This window comes from Trichechus manatus, unplaced genomic scaffold (assembly GCF_000243295.1).
Source record: "Trichechus manatus latirostris isolate Lorelei unplaced genomic scaffold, TriManLat1.0 scaffold00001, whole genome shotgun sequence".
Classification (NCBI taxonomy): Eukaryota; Metazoa; Chordata; class Mammalia; order Sirenia; family Trichechidae; genus Trichechus; species Trichechus manatus.
The window spans coordinates 18,865,878-18,893,124 of record NW_004443937.1 but is presented as its reverse complement, the minus strand read 5'-3'; the positions used below and the strand labels follow the sequence as shown (position 1 = coordinate 18,893,124).

Sequence of the window (27,247 nt, the reverse complement as noted above, 5' to 3'; positions counted from 1 at the left end):
ATAGGGCAACATGTGTAGTAACTGTTAAATGAGAAACTATTTTGTTCTGTAAGCCTTCATCTAAAGTGAGAATAGCAGCACAATTGGAAGAGCGTAGTCGATGTCAGTGAACTGTGCATGTAGAAATTTTTGAAATGGTGTATCTTTGGCTATGTGTATTTTCACCAAAAAAAAAAAAAAAGGTTGAGAAGGGAGAGAGGGTTGACATGTCATGAGGTTGTTAACCAATGTGATAAAACAATATGTGTACTACTGTTTAATGAGAAACTATTTGTTCTGTAAGCTTCACCTGCAGTACAATTAAAAAAAAAGTGCCTACCAAAACCCTACAGAAAACATCACTCTTTAATGATGAAACAATGAAAACTCTTAGAATGAGAACAAGACAAAAATGCTTGCTATTGCCATTTCTACTCAACATCATACTGCTGGTCCTAGCTAGTGCACTTATGCAAGAAAAAGAAATAAAGAGAAAAATAGTGAAAAGAAGAAACAAAACTGTTATTATTCACAGATAATATGTGTACACAGAAAATCTAAAATAGACTAAGGATAAGTTATTTAAATAAGAGTTTAGCAAGATTCCAAAATATAAAACCCATTGCCACTGAGTCTATTCTGACTCATACTGACCCTACAGGACAGGGTAGAACTGCCCCCATAGGGTTTCCAAGGCTGTGAATCTTTACGGAAGCAGACTGCCACATCTTTCCCCCGTGGAGCGGCTGGTGGGTTCGAACTGCCCATCTTTTGGTTAGCAGCTGAGCGCTTAATCACTGCACCACCGGAGCTCTTTTTTAGCAAGACTATTGAATACTAAATCAATACACAAAAATCAACAGCTTTTCTATACACCAGCAACAAAGATAATGACACTTTTAAAAAATGCCATTTATAACTACATAAAAATACATGAAGTACCTAGGAATAAATCTAGCAGATGTTCTTGACCTCTATAGAGAAATTTATTAAACTTTGTTGAGAATCATTAATACCATCTAAATCAATGGAGAGATATACCATATTAATAGATCAAGACCAAATATTGCAAAGAAGTCAGTTATTTCCTACTGATCTAAATAGCCAATACAATTCTAATCAAAACCCTAACAGGAGTTAATTTTTGGTTTTGGTTTTATTTTGGTTTTGTTGGTCCTCTCTTCATTATATTTACTTTTATAACTATGAAAAAATCATGTATATAAAAGAGTATATATAGCATAAATATACGTTTACATGTAAGTTACAAATTATAGTTTAAAAAATAATTGTTGGCATCCAAATACCATCAGTTTAAAAAAATGTTGCCATCCAAAATATTCCATGAACTATTCATGCTATTAGGGGGATTTTATTATTTTTGGAAAATGAAAATATATTTATTATGATTTTTGATTATAAAAAGTATTGAATATTTATTGCAAAAATATTCAAATGTAGAAATGTATAAAACATCTAATTCCCCAGAAGAATACACTAATAATAGTTGGGTATACGTGCTTCCAGATTTTGTTCTACGTATAGCTATACATATAATTTGCCATGCTATCCATCATGTATTGCTAAGAACTGTCAAATGTGAGCTGCCCAACTATCTTCATATTTATTATACTCTTAGAATAAAAAAAAATCTTAAATCTGGTACAATTTTTATTAGCTTCATCTATGCTAATCTATGAGTGTATTCAACCACTTAACTGCTTATAAAATAAAAACTTACTGTGTTATATACTCCTTCAATAGTTTCTGTTCCTTCAGTGGATTTAGCCACTACTTTCAGCTTTCCAGGTGAACCTTTCTCCAATTGTTGAATCTAACAAGGATAAATAATGAAAATAATGTAAAGATGACAGCAAATAAATGGATCAATTGGTATATACATATATATGAGTGTACGTGTGTGTGTGTGTGTGTGTATTTAAGGTTTCTGGACTAAGCAGTAATAAAGAAAAGACTGTCACAGATAATTTTGAAGAAAGAAATGAATTACTGGATTAGCTGAGACTGGAAGCAGCATAAAAAGAGGAATAAATGATGCTTCCTGGGGGTTGGCTTAACAAATTTTGTGGATGGTGGTGCAATCTACTGAGTATTGAGATGGGGTAGAAAAATTAGCAGGGAAATACATTTAGGCAGAATATTAAGAGTTTCATTTTTGTTTTATTAAATTTGAAATGCTTGAGGAATTTAAGCAGAGGTATCCAGTAGGCAGTTGTACAAATAAACGTGGAGTTCAGGAGGATGTTTGAACAGGAGACATAAATCTGAGCATCGTTAGCATTTAGATAATACTGAAAACTATGGGCCTAGAGAAGACAACTCAGGTAAACGGTGCAGAGAAGAGGGGCCAGGATAAAAGCTAAGGTGCTCTGATATTTACAAGGTGAGTTGATGTGAATGGGGAAAATCACAGGCTGTGGGGTTACAGACACTGAGAAAGGAGAGTGTTTCAAATAGAAGGAATGTCAATTTCACCAAATGCTGGTGAGAGGCCAGTAAGATAAGGACAAAGACACGACCATTGGACTTGACAAAGGGGAATTTGCTAAAGATCCCAACAAGCAGTTTTAAAGGGCTGGTAGAGATAGAGGCAGCTGAGAGTCAGCTGAAGAGTGAAATGAAGCAAGAAATTAGCAGCAGCATATATAGACTCTTCTTGTGACAGGAAAAGAACAAGGGGACACAACCAGAAAGACAGAGAGGGCCAAGGGAGGACTTATTTGTTTAAAGATGAGAGATACTGAAGGGAATGATATAAGGCAAAGGAAAAAAGTAACTGAAGACAGATGGGTAGTCCTTAAAAAGGTGAGAAAAAAGGGAAACCAGCCTTTGAGAAGAATAAGAACACCTTTTCCATTATCAAAAGAAGGATTTTGTGACGGGGATAAAGGTGGATCAGATTTGTAGATTTGGGAGTGGAATACTGTTTTTAAGGTTTCCTACTGAGGACAGACTAATTTATTTAATGAAATGAAGTGGGGGGGGGGAGGGTAAAATAAAACGTTAAATGGAATAAGAAAGAAAATAAAAGGAATTCAAACTGTTATTCAGACTTACCATCACAGGTATGAATTTTCTTAAGAATTTAACACCATGTTGTTCCATGTAGGCACCCACTTTCTCTGCCATTTCTTGATCAAAGCCACGAAGAAGGATTGAGCGCACCATAACTGTGACATCTAAACCAATGCCAGCAAGAAATCCTGCACATTCCAGAGCCACATAAGATGCACCCACGACTAAAGTTTTGCCAGGGCAATAAGGCAGAGAAAAAAGGTCATCACTGAAAGATAAAAATTAGGAAAAAAAAAGAATAACTAGGCAATAAAAATGAAATGAGTTATTTAGGTTTCAATGTATAATGGTCTTTTGTTGGCTGAATTGCAATTTGGTGCATGAATGAAAAAACACTAGAAGAAACAGTCTTTTGAAGTTTGTAATTGTGTCTACTGTGGAGAGAACGTGGAGGAGGAAGCATACCTCTGATTTTTCAAAATCAAATTAGTGGATCACAAAAATAAAATAGAAAGTATTAGACTACATTATATGCAGTAAACCAATCCAAACCCTTTGCTGTGGAGTCAATTCTAACCCATAGCAACACTGTAGGACAGAGTACAACTGCCCCATAGGATTCCAAGCCTGTAATCTTTATGGAAGCAGACTGCCACATCTTTCTCCTGCAGAGTGGCTCATGGGTTGAAACTGCCGAGCTTTTGGTTAGAAGCCGAGTGTTTAACCACTGTGCCATCAGGACGCCTTCATTTATGCAGTAAGAAGCAACACTGTTTGTTTTAGATGTATATATGTATTTTTATCTAAACAACGATGCATATATGCACACCCATGTTCATTGCCGCACTGCTCAGAATAGCAAAAAGATGGAAACAATCTAGGTGCCCACCAACAGACGAATGGATAAACAAATTACGGTACATACACACAACAGAATTCTGTGCAACAATAAAGAATAATGATGAATCCACAAAACATCTCACAACATGGATGAATCTGGAGGGCATTATGCTGAGTGAAATTAGTTGCAAAAGGACAAATATTGTTTGAGACCACTATTATAAGAACTCAAGAAAAGGTGTAAACACAGCAGAACACATTCTTTGATGGTTACGAGGATGGGGAGGGAGAGGGAGGGAAATTCACTAACTAGAGAGTAGACAATAACCATCTTAGGTGAAGGGAAGTACAATACACAATACAGTGGAAGTCAGCACAACTGGATGAAAGCAAGAGCTAAGAAGTTTCCTGAATACAACCAAACATTTTGAGGGACAGAGTGGCTGGGGCCTGGGGATCATAGTTTTGAGGGACATCTAGGTCAACTGGCATAACAAACTTTATTAAGAAAATGTTCTGTATCCCACTTTGGTGTGTGGCATCTAGGGTCTTAAAAGCTTGCGAACGGCTATCTAACATGCATCAATTGGTCCCAACCCACTTGGAGCAAAGGAGAATGAAGAACACCAAAGACACAAGGAAAATACTAGCCCAAGAGACAAAAGGGCCACATAAACCAGAGACTCCATCAGGCTGAGACCAGAAGAACTAGATAGTGCCTGGCTACCACCAATGACCGTCCTGACAGGGAACACAACAGAGAGTCCTGGACAGAGCAGGAGGAAAGTGCAGAGCAGAACTCAAATTCATGTAAAAAGACCAGACTTAATGGTCTGACAGAGACTGGAAGAACCCTCGAAACTATGGCCCCCAGACACTCTGTTAACCCAGTACTAAAACCGTTTCCAAAGCCCACTCTTCAGAGAAAAATTAGACTGGACTATAAAACAAAAAATAATACTCACGAAGAGTGTGCTTCTTAGTTCAAGCCAGTACAGGAGACCAAATGGGCGGCTCCTGTCCAGAGGCAGGATGAGAAGGCAGGAAGGGACAGGAACTGGTTGAATGGACACAAGAAACCCAAGGTGGAGCGGGGGAGTGTGCTGTTACATTGTAGGGATTGCAACTAATGTCACATAAGATGTATATAAATTTTTGTATGAGAAATTAAAAAAAATAAACAACGATGCAATGAAAAATGTATTTCATAATGTAAGTTTTGTCAAAAAAGCCTAAAAGCCACTGCACTACATGATAGAATGTCCTTTTTATAACCATCCAGGGAAAATTTCTATTCAATCTCAAGATTAGGAATATCCATGCTTCTCCTGAACAACTAATTCACTATTATCACATAGACAGTAAAACCTAAATTTCGTTGAATTTACTTCTTTGTCTTGGAAGCTAAGAGCCAAATTCCCAAACTACTACTTCCACAATCACATAGGAACATATAGCATATTTTTGTATATAAATTTTACCACTGACTGACCTCATTATTTACCTAACCTTATTTTCTCTTTGCATTATTACTTTATCTTCTTGCATTGTATGTACTTTCATTTGTCATCAGTTCAAATCTTTTATAGGATAAGACAGAGTAAATAAACTGAAACTATACAAAGATAATACAATTTACAGTTAAAACAGAATGACAACTAGTTTGTTGGTTAGCTGGTTAGTAATAATAAAAAAAAAATCAGATGCAAATCAAAACCACAATGAGATACCATTTCACTCCCACTAGGATGGCTAAGATAAAAAAAAAAAAAAGAAAAGCGAAAACAGAAACTAACAAATGTTGGCAAGGATGTGAAGAAACTGGAACACTTATCCACTGTCGGTAGGAATGCAAAATGGTATAGCCGTGTGGAAAACAGTGTGGGGATTCCACAAAAAACTAAATATAGAACTACCATATGACCCAGCAATTCTACTCCTAGGACTTGAAAGCAGAAACTCAGACATTTGTACACCAAAGTTCACTGTAGTACTAGTCACAATAGGCAAAAGGTGGAAACAACCATAATACCCAGCGACAGATGAACGGATAAACAAAACATGGTACATACATACAATGGAATACTACTCAGCCAGTAGGAAAAATGAAGTCTTGATACATGCTACGATATGTATGGAGCTTGAAGACATTATGCTGAGTGAAATAAGTCAATCACAAAAGAACAAATATTACATGACCTCACATATAAAAAGACATGAAAAGCCAAATGCACATAGGCCAAAGTTTATCAATGGTTACCAGGGGCAGGAGGGAGGGGAGAAGGGGCAGGGTATTGCTTATGGAATACTAGTTTCTAGTTACGGCGACAGAAAAATCATATTGATTAAGGGATTGCACAGCCAATTCTTATAGGTGTTGTCAATAAGTTGCATACCTGTAAAAAGCTGAATTGGCACATTGTGTGACAGACATTTACAACAATTACAAAGGAAAAAAAAAGCAGCTACAGAGGCTGCTTATGTATAACCAAATACCTCATGGGACTTGGTTCCTTGGTTTGGAGGTTTACGGTCATGGTTTTATGGGACATCCTAGTTAACTGACCTAATAATGTGTTTCATGCTTCTGTTCTACCTCCTAGTTCGTTGTGCAGTCCCTTGGGTCTTAAAAGCTTGCGAGCACTCATCCAAGGCATAATAATTGGTCTCTACTCATCTGGAGCAACAGAGGAAGAAGGAGGGTCAGGAAGAGGGGGAGGATATGGAATGTGTGGCTAATTGCCTCCATGAACAACTGCCTCCTTTGCCAGAAGACCAGAAGGACAGGACGGTATGCGGCTACCATTACTCAACGGTTTGATCAAAGACTTTATAGAAGAATCCTGATCAAAAGGGGGAAAATGAAGAACAGAATTTCAAATTCTCACAGACTCCAGACTTTCTGGAGCTATGGAAGCTGGGTAAACCCCTGAAACTACTGTCCTGAGATAATCTTTAAACCTTAAACCAAAAATATCCCCAAAGTCATCTTAAAACCAAGCAATAGTTTAGCTTAACTAGTAAAAAATGCCTGCCTTGAGCATTACACTCTTTTAAGAACCATCTATATGGGATCAAATTAACAACAGCAACTTGAAAGATTAGATAGGAACCTTAGAGGGCAGTGAGTTTATGTTAATGGGGGAGGAACAACTTAGAAAAGGAGGGTGAGAATGGTTGTACTACTCACAGAATGTAATCAATGTCACTGAATTGTACATGTAAAAACTGTTGAACTGGTGTATGATTTGCTATGTATATTCTCAACAAAAACAACCAAAATTATCAGTTGCTTTTAGGTCATCTCTGACTCATGGCATCCCCATATGTGTCAGAATATAACTGTGGCTCCATAGGATTTTCATTGGCTGATTTTTTAGAAGTAGATCACCAGGCCTTTCTCCTGAGGTCCCTCTAGGTGGACTTGAACTTCCAACCTTTCAGTTTGCAGCCAAATGTGTTAACCATTTGCACTACTCAGGGACTCTAATCTTACCTAGTAATACAGTATTCTTTATCTCCTTGGATTCCTAAATACCGCGGCCTTTCACCTGTTGCTATGACAAATTTTGCAGCAGTATAAGAAGTTTCTTGTCCTTTTCTATTGGCTGCCTTAAAAAGAGAAAAGTAAACTTCACTAATTCGACAAACACAATACAGTATCAGACACCCTGAACAAAACAGTTGCTACCCTTACAGAGCTTCCAAATCAACAGCAACAACAAACATGTAAAAAATAATAATGCTGATGTGATAAGCATTAACATAGAAGTCTTTAAAAAATATTAAGCTAAGTACTATATTAGGGGCAGGGGACTAGAAAGTCAGTCAAGGGATAGCTTTAAAGAAAGTAACATTTCAACTGGACATGAGAAAAGTGAAATGATTTCAGAGAGAAAGTAAGAACTCGCAAGAGAAAGCATCAGATATAGACAGAGATACCAAACCAGACCAGTAGCCATCGAGTTGATTCTGACTCCTAGAGACTCCCTGCGTGTCAGAGTAGAACTGTGCTCCATAGGGTTTTCAATGGCTCCTTTTTTTTGGAAGTACATATCACCAGGCCTTGTTTCCAAGGCACTTCTGGGTAGAATCGAACTGCCAACCTTTGGGTAGCAGCCAAGCATATGTGTGTGTGTGTGTATATACGTTATGTACATACATACACACATACTCCCCCCATTAAAAAAAAAAATGCCTTCGAGTCAATTCTGACTCATTGCGACCCTACAGGACAGAGCAGAACTGCTCCATAGGGTTTCCAAGGCTGTAAATCTTCACAGAGGTAGACTGCCACATCCTTCTCCCTTTTGGTTAGCAGCCAAGCACTTAACCATGGCGCCACCAGGGCTCCATATATACATACGAAGGCCTGAAAGTAGCTGGTATTTGGGAAACAGCAAGTCACCAGAAGTAACCAGAAAGTAAGAGCTATGTGCCAGGGAGAAGTGAAGATTTGTGCCAAGTGTAAGGAATCTTATATACCATGCTAAAAATTTGGGCTATCAGAACCCAACAAAGGTTGTCCGTTGCTTGTCTATTTTTAATTACACATGAATGCGTATTTATGAATGTAAGTCATAAACACATTTTCATTAAAAAAAAATTCAAATACCAAGTTCTTAAACAGAGGGGTGATGATACAATCAGTAGAATGGAGGGAAGGCAGACTGGGACAAGGAACTGCTTAGGAAGGTCCTGAAACACAGCAAGCAAGTGGCAGTGGCCGTGGGTGTGAAGAGGGAAGACCCTGAAGTTTCTACGTTAATAGCGCTAAGTGAGGAATTAAGAAGAGGCAAGTTTGATTGCGGAGACTGGCTAATTCAACCAACTGTGCCAGGCAAATTACTATCTGAGAAATAAAATTAACTTGTATTTCTACTATGTTTCATGTGAATGATATAATTCAAATTGGTCCATGCAATGGTTTTAAAGGTGAGTTTTAAAGGAGTCATCTCATACCTTTTCAAGTTATAGATAGCAAATGCCTACAAAATAATTTATAGTCTTGTCAAGATTATCTCACACTGTGCTATCAAAGAAAACTACAAAAATAAACTGATCGCTAAGGGTAATATTCAATTATCTTCTATAACTCTAATTTCAAATGTTTGTTTCATCAAAAGGGTCTGGTTTCCCTATGTACTGATCGTATAATACATAAACATTACATATATAAATATATGAAATACAGTAATTCGGACAGTACTTGTATCAGTGCCTTTATCAATAATGTAATATTGGCATTCTAGCTAAGATTTCATTTCCAAAAAAGGATTCCACTGCTAAAATTTTGATGTTTTTAGTCTTTTGAACTTTGAATTTTTTCGTCTAAACATTTTCTCTTCTAAGATGGCAACAAAATCAAAGGGGAAATAATAACTTGAAGTTAAGTGTTCTTTAGAATGCAATTTCCTCAATTTAGCCAGACATTTGGGTTCAACAAACAACAGGGGCAAATGTTAGCCATAGTCCTTAATATGCAACACAGATTTTTAGTTAAAGGCAAGTACAAGCAATAGTAAGGAAAGGCAATGAACAGGACAAAAAATTCAAACAGTACCTTTATTTTATGATGTTCAACAAATTCTCCGTAGGAATTGACATAGGTCACCTCTTTTTCTCTCAAAGACAACCTGTAACCCCAATTTAAAGAGCCTATGTAGTTCTGAATTGCTTCTATCATGGTCTCCCAGTTGTGCTTAACTGAAAATAAACAACCAGGTGAAATTGTAAAGTGAATTTTATTTTTAATAGCAAATTATATATAACCACACATGAACCACAGTATATACTGCTTAAGAATCAAGAAGTGGAGAGAAGATAATTAGCAACATAAATCTTCTTTATGCCAGTTACTATTTACACCTCTTCCTATTCTATATTATAAGGCATGTACAAAAGGCAAAGTTCTCAAAAGAAAACTGGAAAAAAGTCCACAGATGAGAGAATGGGGAAAACCGACCCTCATACAGCAACACCAACTCTGATGTAACATAGCAAGATCATCTTTGCTCAGGAGCACTTGTGACAGGAATATTCTAGAAAAAGGTCTCGTCAGCGAGTACTGTGAGCCTGCTTACTGGATCCTGAATTCCACTCCCATTAAGTTTACCTAGTAGTGGTTTTATGATAGCAAATACCTTACATTTCTTTATAATAAATGTGGTTAGTGCTCACTGATGCCAACCTTTATGTGAGACTGTTCAACCATTTCCTTTAGAAATTGTGATGAGATAAGACTGATTTGGGATTCCTCATCATCCCTGTATCTTCTAGGCAGAATTTATTTCATGGAGTTCACCTGATGTCCTGATGCTGGTCCCCAAGGAGACAATAGTCTACATGTAACACTACGTTCAACAAGCACAGAGGCCACCCCAGAAGGGAGGATTAAACACCTGTGACCTCGGGCTCACATTGTAACTGAAAGACCAACAAGGACAAACACAGCAAACCAAGGGAAGGTCACATCTGGAGACCCTCCATCTGCTTCTCTCAAGAAAGGCCCCATGGCTCATCAGGGGATGGAGAGGTTATAGTGCAGGAAAGGGAAGAACTGGAAAGGATGTCAGCGTGCAGAAAGAGGCTAAGCCCAGGTAAACTTTTATGGCCCGGATATCCCATCACCATGTCTATGACGCCAGCGTTCAACAAAGTCTCCAAGGTCTTGCAACCTGAAATGGTCATTCTTGTTACTACATTACCCCGTGACCCCAGGAAGGTTACAATGATTAACTCCACATTGGCACATAGCCTCATATCCTAAGATACTCCTCCTCCTGGCCCCAAAAAGCTTTGCTTCCAACGCTTAAAGAACCATTTGCGCCAAGGACCCTGTTAGGTAAGTTCACAAGTCACATGCCCTTTTGTTTCTTGTTCTTGTTGCACAGGACATTCTACATCAGAGGTCCCTCTCCAAACATGGCTACATATCAGGATCACCTACCTAGGAATCATGCTGAAAAACTGAAATGTGTAGAGCCCACGCTACGGAATCAGAAGTGGGACTCCAGAAATTGTATGGTTAAAAAAATACTACGAGTGACTTTGACAGAGCAAGTGTATAGACTGGCATTTTGGAACCATTTGCTGTATTGTTTTATTGATCTGTTTAGTCCTGCAACACTATCACAATTTTAAATACGATGGGAAAAGTCACCTTCTAAACTTTCTCAAATGCTGCTTAGCTATTCTCACATACTTATTTTTCAATATGAACTTTAGAATCATTTATCAAGTTTCAAAAATGGGGGAGGAATCTCACTGAGATTTTCACTGGACTTACATAAAATTCACAAATTAATTCTCAGAGAAATAATGTCTTCATAATATTGAGGACATCCCCACCAAAACCATAGTGTATTTCTTGTTATACCTTTAGATTCTTTCCTTATATACTTTACACATCTCTAAATTTATTCTAAAGTACTTTATCATTTTTGTTGCGATTTTCCATTATTTTTTTAGCTCATTATTATTAGCAGTGTATAAAGAAATCTACTGATTTTTGTGCATTTATCTTACAAGGAGTCGACTTACTGAGCTCATTATTTCTAATTTTTTAGTTCAATCTCTTATATATTCTAGGTAAAGTGTATATAATTGTAAATAATGGTTTTTCATTCATATTGTAAACTTAAAATAACTTTTTCCTCCTCTTTTTCAAATACATACACTTTTTCTTTCTTATTTTTTTTTTTTTTTTTTTGCGTTGACCAGAAGCACTAGAACAATACAGACAGTAGCAGTAAAGTAGGCTTGACTTTAACGGAAATGCGTCAAGTTCTTTCTTCTCCATGAAATACTTGCTTTTGACTTTTGTTCATCTGTAAAGGAAGTGTTCATTTCTTTTCTTAGATTTCCTGATAATTTTTTTTAAAGAAAGAATGGATGTAGGATTTTTAGCTGAAATCCAGGCAATCTTATTGATTTTATGTATTCGTACTGTGATTTCCTAATGTTGAGTCATTTTGGCAGCCCTGAATGTAGATTTGTTACAGTACACAGGATATGCTGTAGATGATTTGCTAACATTTGTTCTAGAATTTTGGCACCTCTAAGGCCAGGGGCCAACTGCAGAACAGACCATCAACTGCTCATATGCAAGTTCAAGGTGAAACTGAAGAAAATTGGAACAAGCCCACAAGAGCCAAAATACAACCTTGAGTATGTCCCACCTTAATTTAGAGACCACCTCAAGAATAGACTGGACACTCTGAACACTAATGACCAAAGAAAGACCAGACAAGTTGTGGAAGGACATTATACATGAAGAAAGAAAGCAAAAGGATGTTAAAAAGACAGGAAAGAAAGAAAAGATCAAGATGGATGTCAGAAGAGACTCTGAAAATTACTCTTGAATGCGGAGTAGCTAAAGCGAACAGAAGAAATGGTGAATTAAACGAGCTGAACAGAAGACTTCAAAGGGCGGCTTGAAAAGACAAAGTAAAGTATTATAATGAAATGTGCAAAGACCGAGAGTTAGAAAACCAAAAGGGAAGAATATCCTTGGCATTTCTCAAGCTGAAAGAACTGAAGAAAAAATTCAAACCTCAAGTCATAATATTGAAGGCTTAGTTCTATGGGCAAAATACTGAACAACGCATGAAGCATCAAAAGAAGATGGAAGGAATACAATGAGTCACTGTACTAGAAAGAATTGATAGATGTTCAACCACTTCAGGAGGCAGCATATGATCAAGAACCGATGGTACTGAAGGAAGAAGTCCAAGCTACACTGAAGGGAATGGTGAAAAACAAGGCTCCAGAAATTGACAGAATACCAAATGAGATATTTCAACAAACAGATGCAGCACTGGAGGTGCTCACTCATCTACATCAAGAAATTTGGAAGACAGCTTCCTGGCCAATGGACTGGAAGAGATCTATATTTGTGCTCATTCCAAAGAAAGGTGATCCAATGGAATTAAAAAATTATTGAACTATATCATTCATATCACACACAAGTAAAATTTTGCTGATGATCATTCAAAAGCAGTTGCAGCAGGACATCAACAGGGAACTGCCAGTAAGTTCAAGCCAGATTCAGAAGAGGGGGTGGAACAAGGGATATCATTGCTGACGTCAGATGGATCCTGGCTGAAATCAGAGAATACCAGAAAGATGCAAAGGCATTCGACTGTGTGGATCATAACAAACTATGAACAATATTGTGAAGAATGGGAATTCCAGAACACTTAATTGTGCTCATGAGGAACCTGCACTTAGACCAAGAAGCCATCGTTCAAACAGAATAAGGGGATAGTGCTTGGTACACTCAGGAAAAATGTGCACTAGGGTTGTTATCTTTTCAACATACTTATTCAAACTGTATGCTGAGCAAATAATCCAAGAAGCTGGAATATACGGAGAAGAATGTAGCATCAGGATTGGAGAAAGACTCATTAACAACCTGTGATACACAGATGACACAACCTTCCTTGCTGAAAGTGAAGAGGGCTTGAAGCACTTACTGACAAAGATCAAAGACAACAGTGCTCAGTGTGGATTACACCTCAACATTAAGAAAACAAAAATCCTCACAACTGGACCAATAAGCAACATCATGATAAGTGGGGAAAATACTGACATTTTCAAGGATTTCATTTTACTTGGATCCACAATCAACACCCATGGAAGCAGGAGTCAAGAAATAAAAAGACATATTGCATTGGGCAAATCTGCTGCAAAAGACCTCTTTAAGTGTTAAAAAGCAAAGATGTCACTTTGAGTACCAAGGCATGCCTGACCCAAGCCATGGTGTTTTCAATCCCCTCACATGCATGCAAAAGCTGGACAATGAATAAGGAAGATCGAAGAAGAGCTGACGCCTTTGAATTATGGTGTTGGAGAAGGATACTGAATATACCATGGACCGCTATAAGAACTAACAAATCTGTCTTGGCAGAAGTACAGTGAAAATGCTCCTTGAAGCAAGGACGGTAAGACTTTGTCTAACATACTTTAGACACGTCATCAGGAGGGACCAGTCCCTGGAGAAGGACATCATGCTTGGTAAAGTAGAGGGTCAGTGAAAAAGAGGAAGACCCTCAACAAGATGGACTGACACAGTGGCTGCAACAATGGGCTCAACTATAGCAAAGATTGTGAGAATGATGCAGGACAGGGCAGTGTTTTTCTCTTGTACACAGGGTCATTATGAGTCAGAACCGACTCAATGGCACATAACAACTTGAGCTGCAATTTTCTATTTTCAGACTATCTTTCTGTCTCATGTCAGACTTAAAAAAAACGTGAACCTTTCCATTTTTTGAAAGTTCTAGAACAGTTTAAATTATAGAGGAAGTATCTATTGTTGAAGACTTGGTAAGATTAACACGTAAAGCTATTGAGCCCAGTGCCTTTTGGGGAATAGGTTGCTCTTAAGTAATGTCTTCTTTGCTAATTCAAGATAATCCTTTCATTGTGATATTCAAAATTATTACCACTAGCTTGTACACTAAATTGTTTTATCTCTTCTGTATCTGTAGTTATATTTCTTTTCTCACACCTAATGCTGCATATTTGTATGAGTTTTCTTTCCTTATTTTCTTAATTGGACTTGCCAAAGATTTGCCTGTTTTATCTGTATTTTCAAAAATACTCTTGGTTTTGTTTATCAGTTTTAATATTTGAGGGGGCTCATTCTTTAATTCCTGTTTTGTACGTGTGTTTTGACTTTTGGCTTTTCTTTCCTTTTTTACCTTGTATTCTACCTATCTGGTATTAACTGCCATTGTTTCTGTTTGTATTTCTCCAATATACCTTTTCCAGTCTTATTTAAAATTTTTCTATAACCTTTTCTTACTCCTGTATATTCAATAATTATGGGTTGCTTTTTTGTTTTGTTTTGTTTTAGATATATGGCTTATAAACAACATATAGAAAAATGTTGCTGTTTACTCAACCTGAGAACCTAACCCCTTAAGCTTTATTCTAATAAGTAATATGATTGGTCTTATGTCCAGCATCTTATTTTCTGTTGTTGTTGTTATTGGTTTTAGATTAATAGTCTCATGCTGTTTCCCTTTTCACTTTTGCTATACTGACTTTTCTTTGTATATTTTCCCCTCTCCTTTTACTTGGAAGTTCTAAATTCAGTTTCTAATCTGGAAATTACCTATACATTTTAAACTTATTTTAACCTGTATTTCTCTATCAACATCAAGAATAAAAATACCTAAAGCATTCTGCCAGAACAAGCTTTCAGCATGCTTTTACTTCTTTTCTCTTGTCTCCCAGATTCTGTTCAAATCACAGAATTTTAGCTCTACATTATTAACTTTTTAATATTATGGCTCTTTTATTTTCATGGTGATTTTCTTATATTTCAAGCTATCCTTTGTGGACAACTTAACTGCAACCAGATTATCAATAACTATTTAGATTTAACCTGCAAAGTCTTGGTGTTATACTCCCTGTTCTACAGGGGTCCTGCCTGAATCTGTTAGATACTGCTGAGATGCCTTATACATCTTCTTTGAAACACCAATTAGCAGTTAACATAACTTGTTCAAAGCCTACCTTTCTCCTGAAAGGGGCCATTCCAAGTGAGCAGAGACTGTACCTACTTTGCTCCCTACTCAACTCCCAGCTCAATGCTTGGCACACCAGTACGCCCTTGATAAAGTGTTAAAGAAATAAACAAGCAAACAACAACCTACTGCCGTCAAATCAATTTCAACTCATAGTGGCCCTATAAAACAGAGCACGACTGCCCCCTAGGGATTCCAAGGAGCAGCTGGTAGATTCGAACTGCTGACCTTTTCATTAGCAGCCAAGCTCTTAACCACTGTGCCACCAGGGCTCCAAAGAAACAAAGCACTTCTGAAACAATATTTCATTTTTCAATTCTTTATTCTGATTCATTTTTCATCAGATTCAAATACTCACTTGAATAATTTTTTTCAGAAAGCACATATGGGTGGTAGATTTGCTGAGAATTAACACATAAATAACATGAATCCACTATCTTCCAGCATTCAGCACCATAGAAAGAGGATTGGTAAGTCTAATTCTTTTTCAACACATTTTTTGCTCTGTCAAGATATTTGCAAGATGTTTTTCTTTACTCACAGAACTTGAAAACTTACCTGGACACATTTCAGGATAATAGTCCTCATCTTACTGAACCCATTAGCAGCATATGACACAGCTCACTACCCCCTCTACGACACTGCTCTCTAGTTCTCCTCCCATGTCACCAGATGCTGTTTTAAGTTCCCTGGGCTGAGCCCTCCCTGTCTTCTAACTTCTGTACATTGTAGTATCTCCAGGCTCAAACCTCTGATGACTGCAATGATAAAAATATTCTATATCCGAGCTGTCCATATGGCAGTCACTAGTCACATGTGATAACTGAGCACTTGACATGTAGCTAGTGTGACAGAGAAACAGATTTGTTAATTTCATTTAATTTTAATTAGTTTAAATTTAAATAGTCACAGGCAGCTAGAGGCTACCGTACTACATGGTGTCATGGATTGAATTGTGTCCCCCAGAAATGTGTGTCAACTTGGCTAGTCTATGATTCCAGTATTGTGGGACTGTCCACCATTTTGTCACCTGATGTGATTTTCCTATGTGTTGTAAATCCTACTTCTATGATGTTAATGAGGTGGGATTAGTGGCAGTTATGTTAATGAGGCAGGACTCAATCTACAAGATTAGGTTGTATCTGAAGTCAATCTCTTTTGAGATGTAAAAGAGGAAAGTGAGCAGACAGACATGGGGACCTCACACTACCAAGAAACAAGAGCCAGGAGAATAGCGCAACCTTTGGACCCAGGGTCTCTGCGTTGAGAAGCTCCTCAACTGGGGAAGATTGACGACAAGGACCTTCACCCAGAGCCTACAGAAAGAGAAAGGCTTCCCCCAGAGCTAGCACCCTAAATTTGGACTTCTAGCCTCCTACACTGTGAGAGAATAAATTTCTCTTTGTTAAAGCCATCTACTTGTGGTATTTCTGTTATAGCAGCACTAGATAACTAAGACAGGCTCTCAAAAAGTAAAGATAAAGAGAGAATCCTGAAAGCAGTAAGAAAGATGCAAACAGTCACATACAAAGGATCCCCAGTAAGACTTAATTACAACTTATCCTCAGAAACTTTGGAGGCCAAAAGGCAACGGAAGGATATATTTAAAGTGCTGAAAGAAAAAAACTGTCAACCAAGAATATTATACCCAGCGAAACGATCCTTCATGAATGAGGGTGAAATTAAAACATTCCAAGGCAAACAAAAGCTAAGAGAGTTCATATCCACCAAACCAGCCCTACGAAAAATACTAATGGGAGTTCTGTAGATGGAAGGGAAAAGATACTAGAAAGTAATTCAAAGCTATACATAAAAAGAAAGATCCCTAATAAAGGGAAATGCATGGACAAGTATAAGGGTTAGTAATAAGTTATTCATGCTTGATAATTCTAAAAGTTTTGTTCTTCACGTTTTTTAATAACAAACATATGAAAAGCAAGAATAAAATTATGTTATAGGGCACGTGAAATAGAAAGATGTAATTAGTGATAACAACAACAAAAGGGGGGAGGAATGGTATAGATATAGAATTTTTTGTATGTTAGTGAGGTAAGTTGGTACCAACTTGCCCTAGAATGTTATAAATACAAGCTCTTACATGTAATGTTCATGGTAACCACTAAGAAAATATATATATGAATACACAAATGAAAGGAGAAGGCAACTAAAGAGGCTCACTACAATAAACCAACAAAACACAAAAGCAAGAAATAGTAAAGGACAATGAAAAAGAAGGCTTAAGACACACAAAAAAACAAATAAATAAAAGGGCAGAAGTACCTCACTTCTTATCAGTAATTACAGTGAATGTAAATGGACTAATGTACCAATCAAAAGGCAGAGAGTGGCAGAATGGATTAAAAAAAAAACATGATCCAACTACATGCCATTTACAAGAGACACACGTTAAACCCAAGGACACAAATAGGCTGAAAGTGAAAGGATGGGAAAAAAATTCTATGCAAATAATAACCAAGAGAGAGATGGGGTGGCAATCTTAATATCAGACAAAGTAGACTTTAAGACAAAATTTGTTGGAAGAGATAAAGATGGACATTATATACTGATAAAAGGGTCACTTAATCAAGAAGATTTAACAATCATAAATATATATGTACCCAACATTGGGGCACCTAAATATATAAAGCAAACACTGACAGAATTGAAAGGAGAAATAAACAGTACTAATATAATAGTTGGAGACTTCAACACAACATTTTCAATACTGGACAGAATATCTAGCAAGAAGATCAACAAGGAAACAACGGACCTGAATGACACTAAAAATTAACTAGATTTAACAGACATATATAGAACACACCACTCAACAACAGCACAATATACATTCTACTCCAGTGCACATGGATCATTCTCCAGATAGACCACATGTTAGGCCACAAAGCAAGTCTTGATAAATTTTAAAGACTGAAATCATACAAACTATTTTCTCTAACCACAATGCAGTAAAACTAGAAATCAATAGCAGAAAAAAATCTGGAAAATACACAAACAGATGGAAATTAAACAACACACTATTAAACTACCAGCAGGTCAAGGAAGAAATAAATTTCCTAGAGTCAAATGAAAATGAAAGCACAACATAACAAAACTTATGGGATGCAGCAAAGGCAGTACTTAGAGGGAAACTTATAGCAATAAATGCCTACACGAAGAAAGAAAAATGATCTCAAATCAACAGCCTAACTTGATGGCTCCAGGAACTAGAAAGAGAAGAGCAAACTAACCCTAAACATACCAGAAGATACGAAATAACAAAGATCAGGGAGAAATAAATAAAATTAAAAAACAGAAAAACAACAGAGAGAATCAATAAAACCAGAAGTTGGTTTTTTGAAAGATCAATAAAATTTACAAATCTTTAGGTAGACTGACAAAGAATAAAAGAGAAAAGATGCAAATAAAGAAATGACAGAGGGGACATTACAACTGACTCAATAAAAATAAAAAGAATTATGGCAGAATATTATGAACAATTGTACAGCAACAAACTGGATAATCCAGACGAAATGGATAAATTCTTAGGAGTACACAACCTACCCAAACTGACTCACGAGGAAATAGAAAGTCTCAACAGACTCATAAGAACTGAAGAGATAGAATCAGTGATCAAAAATCTCCAATAAAAAAAAAGTCCTAGTCCAGATGGCTTCACTGGGGAATTCTACCAAATATTTAGAGAAGGATTGACACCACTACTGTTTAAACTCTTCCAAAAGATACAGAAGGAAGGAATACTCCCTAATTCATTCTATGAAGCAAACATAACCCTGATACCCAAAGATACCAAAAGAAAAGAAAACTGCAAGCCAGTATCACTTATGAACATAGGCGCAAAAATCCTCAACACAATACTAGCAAACAATATAACAGCATATTAAAAGAGTCATACACCATGAACAAGTTGGATTAATTCCAGGAATGTAGGGATGGCTGGACATTAGAAAATCAATCAATGCAATTGCCACATCAATAGAACAAAGGAAAAGAACCACATGATCATCTCTATGGATGCAGAAAAAGCATTTGATAAAACCCAACATCCTTTCTTGAGGGAAATCGTAAAGAAGATTGGAATAGAAGGGAACTTCCTCAGTATGACTCAGGGCATATATGAAAAGCCATCACACAACATTATATTTAATGGAGAAAGAGCTTCCCCTTGAAATCGGGAACAAGACAAGGGTGCCAGCTCTCATAACTTCTATTCAATATTGTATAAAAAGTCCTAGCCAGAGCAATAAGACAAGAAAAAGAAATATAAGGTATCCAGACTGGAAAATAAGAAGTAAAATTATCTCTATTCGTGGATGATATGATCCTATACATAAAGAGAAAATCCCAAACAGTTCACAAGAAAACTTTTAGAGCTAACAGAGGAATTTAGCAAAGTTGCAGGGTACAAGGGTAGTAAAGAAAAATCAGATGGATTTCTATACACAAGCAATGAGAAATCTGAAAGAGAAATGAGGGAAACAATTCCATTTATAATAGCATCTAAGAGAAAAAAATACCTAGGAATAAACCTAACCAGGGACATGAAGGACTTATACAATGAAAACTATAAAACACTGCTGAAAGCGATCAAAGAAGACTAAAACAAATGGAAAGATGTTCCATGTGCATGGATTGAAAGACAAAATTTTTAAGATGTTAATACTACCCAAAGTGATCTATAGATTCAATGCAATCCCGATCAAAATTCCAAGAGCCTTCTTTATAGAAACAGAAAAACCAATCCTCAACTTTATATGGATTGCCAAAAGGCCCCAAATAGCTAAAGCAATGTTGAAAGAGAAGAACAAAATAGCAGGACTCACACTTCCTGATTTTAAAACATACTATACAGCCATGAAGCCCTGGTGGCGCAGTGATTAAGAGCTCAGCTGCTAATCCAAAGGTTGGCAGTTCAAATCCACCAACTGCTGCTTGGAAACCCTATAGGACAGTTCTACTCTGCTACTGGGAATCCAAAATGGTTCAGCCTTTGTGGAAAACAGCTGGCAATTCCTCAAAAAATTAGAAATAGAACTACCATATTACCCAGAAATTCTACTCCTAGGTACATACCCAAGGGGCTTAAAAGCAGTGACATGAACAGACATATGTACTTCATTGTTCACTGCAGCACTATTCTCAATAGCCAAACGGTGGAAACAACCTAAATGCCCATCAACAGATGAATGGATAAACAAAATGTGGTACATACATACAATGGAATACTACTCAGCCATAAAGAGAAATATAGTCCTGATGCATGCTACAACACAGATGAACCTTGAAAACATTATGCTGGGTAAAATAAGTCAATAACAAAAGGACAATATTGTATGATTTCATTCATATGAAATGACAAATATAGACAAATTTATAGAGACCAAAGTTTATTAGGAATTAACATGGGTGGGAGGGAGGGGGAAAGGAGGAGCCACTGTTTGGAAAGCAGTGAGTTTCTGTTTATGGTGATGGGAAATTTGGCACCAATTAAGGGTAATGGTTGCAAAACATGATTAATGTAACTGATATCACTAAATTAAACACTTGAAAAAGGCTGAATTAGCAAACACTGTGTTATATATATTTTTACAACAACAACAAAAAAGAACAGCTGCTGATGCTGGTTAGGTACCTCATAGGAGTTGTTTTCTTGGTTCAGAGATTCAAAGTCATGGTTTCGTGGGACACTGCAGTTAAGTGGCCTAATACTGTTTTTAGTGATTCTGTTCTACCTAGTTCACTGAATAGTGTCTAGGGTCTTAAAAGCTTGCAAGCTGCCATCCAAGCTATAATAATTGATCTCTATTCACCTGGAGCAGCAGACAGGCAGGCATCTGAGGAAGAATTGTCTCCATGAACAACTGACTCCTTTGCCATGAGACCAATGCCTAAAAATTGCTAACCCTCAAATTTCATGTGATAGCTATTTCTCAGTATAGCACCCCAAAGTTAACTTAAAAAGCATTTTGTATACATACAGAAGTATACGGGGAACTTTCAGGAATCTAAGATTTTATCCACTCAAGGAAATTAAGAAGTACTTAGAAATAACAAGCACTTATAAAAGAGTTCAAGTACATGAGCTGAACCCCGCAGCTACGGCAGAGTTGCATAAGCATACCTCTCAACTGTTTTCTCTTTGAAACTGCGGAGAGCCACATGAGTGTGAACCAATGGAGAATACACAAGGTTAATATGCCCGAGAAGTAGTCATCTCCCCTATAACCCTGAAGTGCCTCACATGACCCACACAACCACCTCTGAGGATCTCTCTCTGTCGCCGATATTGTATGCCACAGTTCAGTAGTTCACAAGCTTTTACCCACCAAGGAGGCTTTTATTATTTTTTTCCCACTTGGACTCCATTATTTTAGAAACAGTATTATAAACACTTTTTATTTTAAAAAGCAACCCCTTAATTACTAACTGCCAGAGCAAAATGTATACAATTCAGTTCCTATTCCATTTAGCCTGTCTGCAGCATTTGGCTGAATTTAATTCTTTCTAAACTCTCTTCTCCTGGCTTCTCTGACACAACTCTACTGGTTTTCCTCCTCTTCCTCAAATACTTAAATGTTAAAATACCTCAGCATTTGTCTATGTCTTCTATTCTTTCCAACAATATATTCTCCCAGACCATCTCAACAATTCCTAAGGCTTCAGTTAACTACCTGTGGGTGGCACTACAACCGAGCCCTGCTGGACATCTCCACCTGGATGCTATAATGGGACCTCACCCAAGCAAGAGGAAGGATTCAAGGAGAAGGCAAATGCATGAATGTGAAAAGACCGTCCAGAAGTTAAACCAGCACATGGAGAGGGCCTCCTGTATCTACAACCAGCTGATACTAGTGTGTTTGAAACCCCTCCACTATGTTGACTGTCTGGAGAAATTTGTCCAGTCTCAACTCATTATCCAGAACTCAACCAAGCCCAGCCACTAACCCAAACCCACCTGTTTCCTCTCTCAATGACTTCCCTTACACCTTCACCCAGTCCCTCATCTTGGATCCCTTCCTCTCCCCTACCTGAATGACCTGGACGGCTTATCAGAACTACCTGCTTAAGTATGAGAATCACCTGTGAAATCTTAAGCATATATATATATATATATATATATATACACATACATATATATATATGGCCAGAACTACTGGTTCAAAGTCTCTGGGGGGAGACACAATGCATTTGTAATTTTTTAAAATATCCACAAGTTCTGATATAGAGCCAACACTGAAAAGAATCAGCACTCTATATCTAACCAGTCACCACATCCTGTCAATTCCATTCCTCACATCTCTCTAACCTACCTCACGTACTCTAGGCCAACTTCGTAGTCTGCTTCTCCTTGGTCATTTCTCCTTAGGTCACCACAGTGCGGTCCTACCTTTGTTCCACGCCCCCACCCCAGCCTTCCCAGCCTTCTGTGTTCCACAGTGCCACCCTAGTGATCCCAAATCCTAACTGTAATTCACACTCCTCTCCTGCTTAAATTCATAAATAGCTCTCTTGTTACCTTTAGGGTAAAATCTAACTATTTAAAATGGCATGTAAAAGCCTTTTGTGACCAGCTTGCCTCTTTAATTCCATTTCTCTTAATGTCCTTCTAGCCATTCTTCACTCCAGCCACTCATAATTCCCCAAATACAATTTGTGTTCTCACATGTCTATATTTTTTGTCAAGCTGCGCCCTATCTTCAATGTCCTACATCTGAGCTATATCCTCTATGAAAGTGTTCCTTGACACCTCCACCTGCAAGGTACATTAGGTGCCCCCCATGCTGATGCCTAAAACAGAACCATTAATTATAGTGCATTTCACAGTGAATGGATTTTCTTGTCTATCTCTCTCAACAGACTATTCCTGCTTAAGGGCAGGAGCTATATTTACCTCATATCTGAATCCTCAGAGTCCAGCCAATAAACGTTTATTGGACGATTTTCCACCTTTTATTAACCAAACAAATATATAATCACTGATAAAACAGAAAGTGTTATCACATTAAATGGGTAAAATTCAAATGACCCTTACAATTCTATTTTCTTTACACTTGAAAAAATTCTGAAAATAATGATTATTATCTTTCACAGTCCGCTACAGATTTGGAATTGCTACAGCTGAAACAATTCCCTCCCTCAGATGTCAGGCCCATGAGAGTAAGGCCATATTTAAAGTGTTCATCTTTGAGACCTCAGTGCCAGGCTAGCACACAGTGGGCTCTCAATGAATGTTTATTAAATGAATTTGAAGCTTAACTATAAAAATATGAATAGCAAGTCTTTACCTAAGAATTAGAAGAAAAATTCATTCTTTCTTTTTTCTCAGTCTGTATTTGTATATACCATTACTCACCTTGTTGATTATACTCCCAGCCAAATTTTCTTGAGTCATGTAATGCCTGTCCCAAAAGCGCAGCTTGATGCATCAATTTCTTAGGAATACAGCCTACATTTACACAAGTACCACCAAGACCTGAGAAAGAAAATCACAGCTTTAATGTCTCGTGTGTGTGTGTGTGTGTGTGTGTGTGTGGTTTTACACACTGGCATGGTGGATGTGATTAAAACATGTGGAAATGACACAGATGGTGGTGGGGCCAACACGACACCCTACAATAACAGACACAAGCTATTAGTCCGAAGTGTCTAACCAAGGGTCCACAGAGGGGCCCCACAGATGAGCAAAATGCTCTATGGATATGCATAAGAACATTTTCCTGGGGACAGAGTTTAAAACTTACGTTTGAGTCTGAGGGATCAGTACTTGATTAATTAGATATATACTGCACCAAGGGTCAGAACCCCAGCTCCAAGCTTTTTACTCTGTATGACTTTACTCCTTCTCTGAACCAGAAGCTCTTCCACCTCAAGCTGCATGGTGACATCTACTTTGAATCTTGAATAATATAAAACATGTCACGCATAAGTCAAAAGATTCCCTCACTGATAGCAGTCTCTTCTGGTTTGCAGAGAGTAGGCTATTTCTGGACAGGAGAAGGACTGGGAGAGGGGAGAGAGTGGGAAGAGAAGAAGAAGAAGAAAGGAGCAAGGAAAAAAAGACAAGCGTACACATACGGGAAAATATGAGAAAAATCAAGGTAGATTAGCTTTGTTTTATGAAATTCTAGGCTAAACTCTTTTAAATAAGTTTGAATTTAAAAAAAAATGATATTATATTTTATCAAGCAGGGTTCTGGCAGGAAACAGATGACACACAGCTAGCTAACTGAGAAAAGTTTATAGAGAACTGACTTACAAAGGTGTGGGCAGGAAGAGTACAGTACCCTAAGCTAGGGATGTAAAGGCCCATTGCCATGCTGAAGGAGAAAGAAGCCTGAGTGACTGCCACAACCCACAGAGAGACCAGCTGCCCAGGGTGGCAGCCTTTCATAGAAGGATGCAGCTACCTGCCACGACCCAGCAGGAGGGAGCCAGGGGAATAAAGATTCCAACTTCACTCTCCTTCCTCCCTCCCTCTGTTCTCTATCCATTGCCCCAAACTCGCCAAGCTAAACCCAAAGACAGAGGGCAATGTTGCCAACTGATCAGCCTTCTAGGGCACAGAGCAGGCATAAACAGAAAATATCCAGCATGAAATCTATGTGCCCTATTTTATAGTGAAAAAAACTCTGAGAGGGTAAGCAACCTCCTGTACACTATGCAGTGGAGTCATGGGGCCAAGACCACACCAGGCTCTTCACTGAACTATATGATTACACACACTAACTCCACGGACTATCATGCAGCCATTACAGTCAATTATGAAATTGAAGCACAAACAGAAAAATCTTATCGCAAACTTAACATGATATGGTAAATACATGTGATCACAACTACATGAAAATATTAGTACATGTATACCAAAAATTATGACAGAAGTGTTGGAATACTGGGACTATATAAATTTTTTTTTTTTTGCAAAATTTTCTGTAATTTTTTTTACATTCTTTTTCCAATTTCACCACCTGTTAACTATGCAATCTTAGGCCAGTTACTTAAACTTGCTGACACTCAGTTTTCTCACCTATGAAACAGGCCTAGTTATACCTCTTGAGATTGTTGTGAGGGTTAAATGCGATGATACATATAACCAAATAATGTATGTTAAGAGCAGAGAACAACAATAATGGCAACAAAGAAAAACAGCTCACCCCAGGATGTTCCATGAGGTGATGGGACCACAAAGTCTAGCACCATAACTTTCTTTCCCAAAATGGCGGCTTCCTACCAAAAAAATGACGTATATAAAGATCTTGTCGTTTTCTTGACATGCCCCAAATTTTCCTCCCCACAAATGAAAACAGACTGTATTTGTGTGATAAGACAATCTTTTCCCTTTATCAAACCAGCTATTACAATAAAAGCTTAGATTGCAATATTATAATTAGTTTTTTTTTTTTAAGTAGCAAAAGAGATGCTTGTGACAATCATCAGGAAAATTATCTAGACGTTTCATTTTCGTTGTCATACCTTAGCACATGAAAGGCCACCAGAACCACCACCAATGATAATGAGATCATAATCATATGCTTCATGATCATATGAAGATTCATGTGAATCTTCCTGAAGGAGCTTCTGTAATAAACCACTCTGATGCGCCTATGTTCAAAATGAAAAGAGAGAAAATAGTGCATTACTTGTTTATCTGCACTCTGTGTTGAATCAGCATCAATTTCTTTTATGACAAAAATCTTAGAAACAATCTATAATTCATATAAGCTGGAATTGTAAATTTATTGGATGCTGTCCAAATAGGGTCTAACAAGTTAGAATATAAGCCAAAGCACATTTTTTTTGTCCATTTTGACCTATCACCTGATAGCTATGCATGTGTCAAATGACCCAGAGATCTAATTTAGTGCAGCTGAGAAACGACAAAGTATCCTTTTTCACGATCCTCTGTATTTATTCACCTATGCTAGCCTTTATTTTGAAACCAACTCTTACCCACCACCAGAAGGATGTTGCTTTGAATTTTTTTTTTTCATGGTTCCTCATAAATTGATCCAGATTTTGCTGCTGTACTAGAAACTTCCTAAACAACACTACATTTTGCTTTTCCTTTCAGCAGTGGTCATGAGCTGGCTCGGCACCTTATTCTCTTGTTCATTTGGTCCTCCTAGTGATCAGAGATGGCTTAGATAAGGTTAGAGGGTCAATAGGTGGCTTAGCAACAGTTTGCTTTATGCACAGTCAGTTGCTCAATTCCATTACCTTGGCTTTAGAAACACCACGCTTGAAGCTAGCTCATCAAGTCAAGCACAATGAAGTGCTTTGTTTAACTATGGGGACTCGCCAGATGCTACACAGCCCGCTGAAGGATGGGTGTACAAGAAGGCTTGTAGCACCATTTTAAAAAGGACTCCTTTGGTCTCTTTAAGGTTCCCTTATGGAAATCCATCTCCTAAGCATCTGCCATACAAGGAAATGCTTTTCAGACTTGAAACATAGGTGATACCTCTGCATCTCCAGATTCATGCTCTGACATCATTTTCCAGGTTAGGACTGGCAAAACTACCACTTCAGAAGGTGTTAAGGGTCTGTAAGTAAGGTACTCACCAGCAAGTGAACTGAGTTATAGCTTCTAGAAATCATAAAGGAGACTTCCACTAGATTATTATTATTATATAATGCAGACAATTTTTTCCCAACCAAATATAATTCTTAGGGCAACATGTGTACTAACTGTTTAATGAGAAACTATTTTGTTCTGTAAACCTTCATCTAAAGTGAGAATAGCAGCACAACCAGAAGAACATGATCGATGTCACTGAACCGTGCATGTAGAAATTTTTGAAATAGTGTATCTTTCGCTATGTATATTTTCACCAAAAAAAAAA

At 37.5% G+C, this 27,247-nt stretch overlaps 1 protein-coding gene across 2 annotated transcripts in view; it reads right to left on the bottom strand.

The window, feature by feature from the left end:
- The window catches only part of TXNRD3 (thioredoxin reductase 3), an 81,492-nt gene that overhangs the window by 43,169 nt on the left and 11,076 nt on the right, over positions 1–27,247 (bottom strand). For both annotated transcript variants that reach the window (XM_023725560.1, XM_004368406.3), the window contains exons 4-10: positions 25,878–26,006; positions 25,559–25,631; positions 23,761–23,880; positions 9,419–9,561; positions 7,352–7,467; positions 3,058–3,283; positions 1,721–1,813 (exon numbers count right to left, since the gene is read on the bottom strand). In XM_023725560.1, coding sequence (XP_023581328.1) covers positions 1,721–1,813; positions 3,058–3,283; positions 7,352–7,467; positions 9,419–9,561; positions 23,761–23,880; positions 25,559–25,631; positions 25,878–26,006 — 900 coding nt within the window. The remainder of the gene's footprint in view (positions 1–1,720; positions 1,814–3,057; positions 3,284–7,351; positions 7,468–9,418; positions 9,562–23,760; positions 23,881–25,558; positions 25,632–25,877; positions 26,007–27,247) is intronic.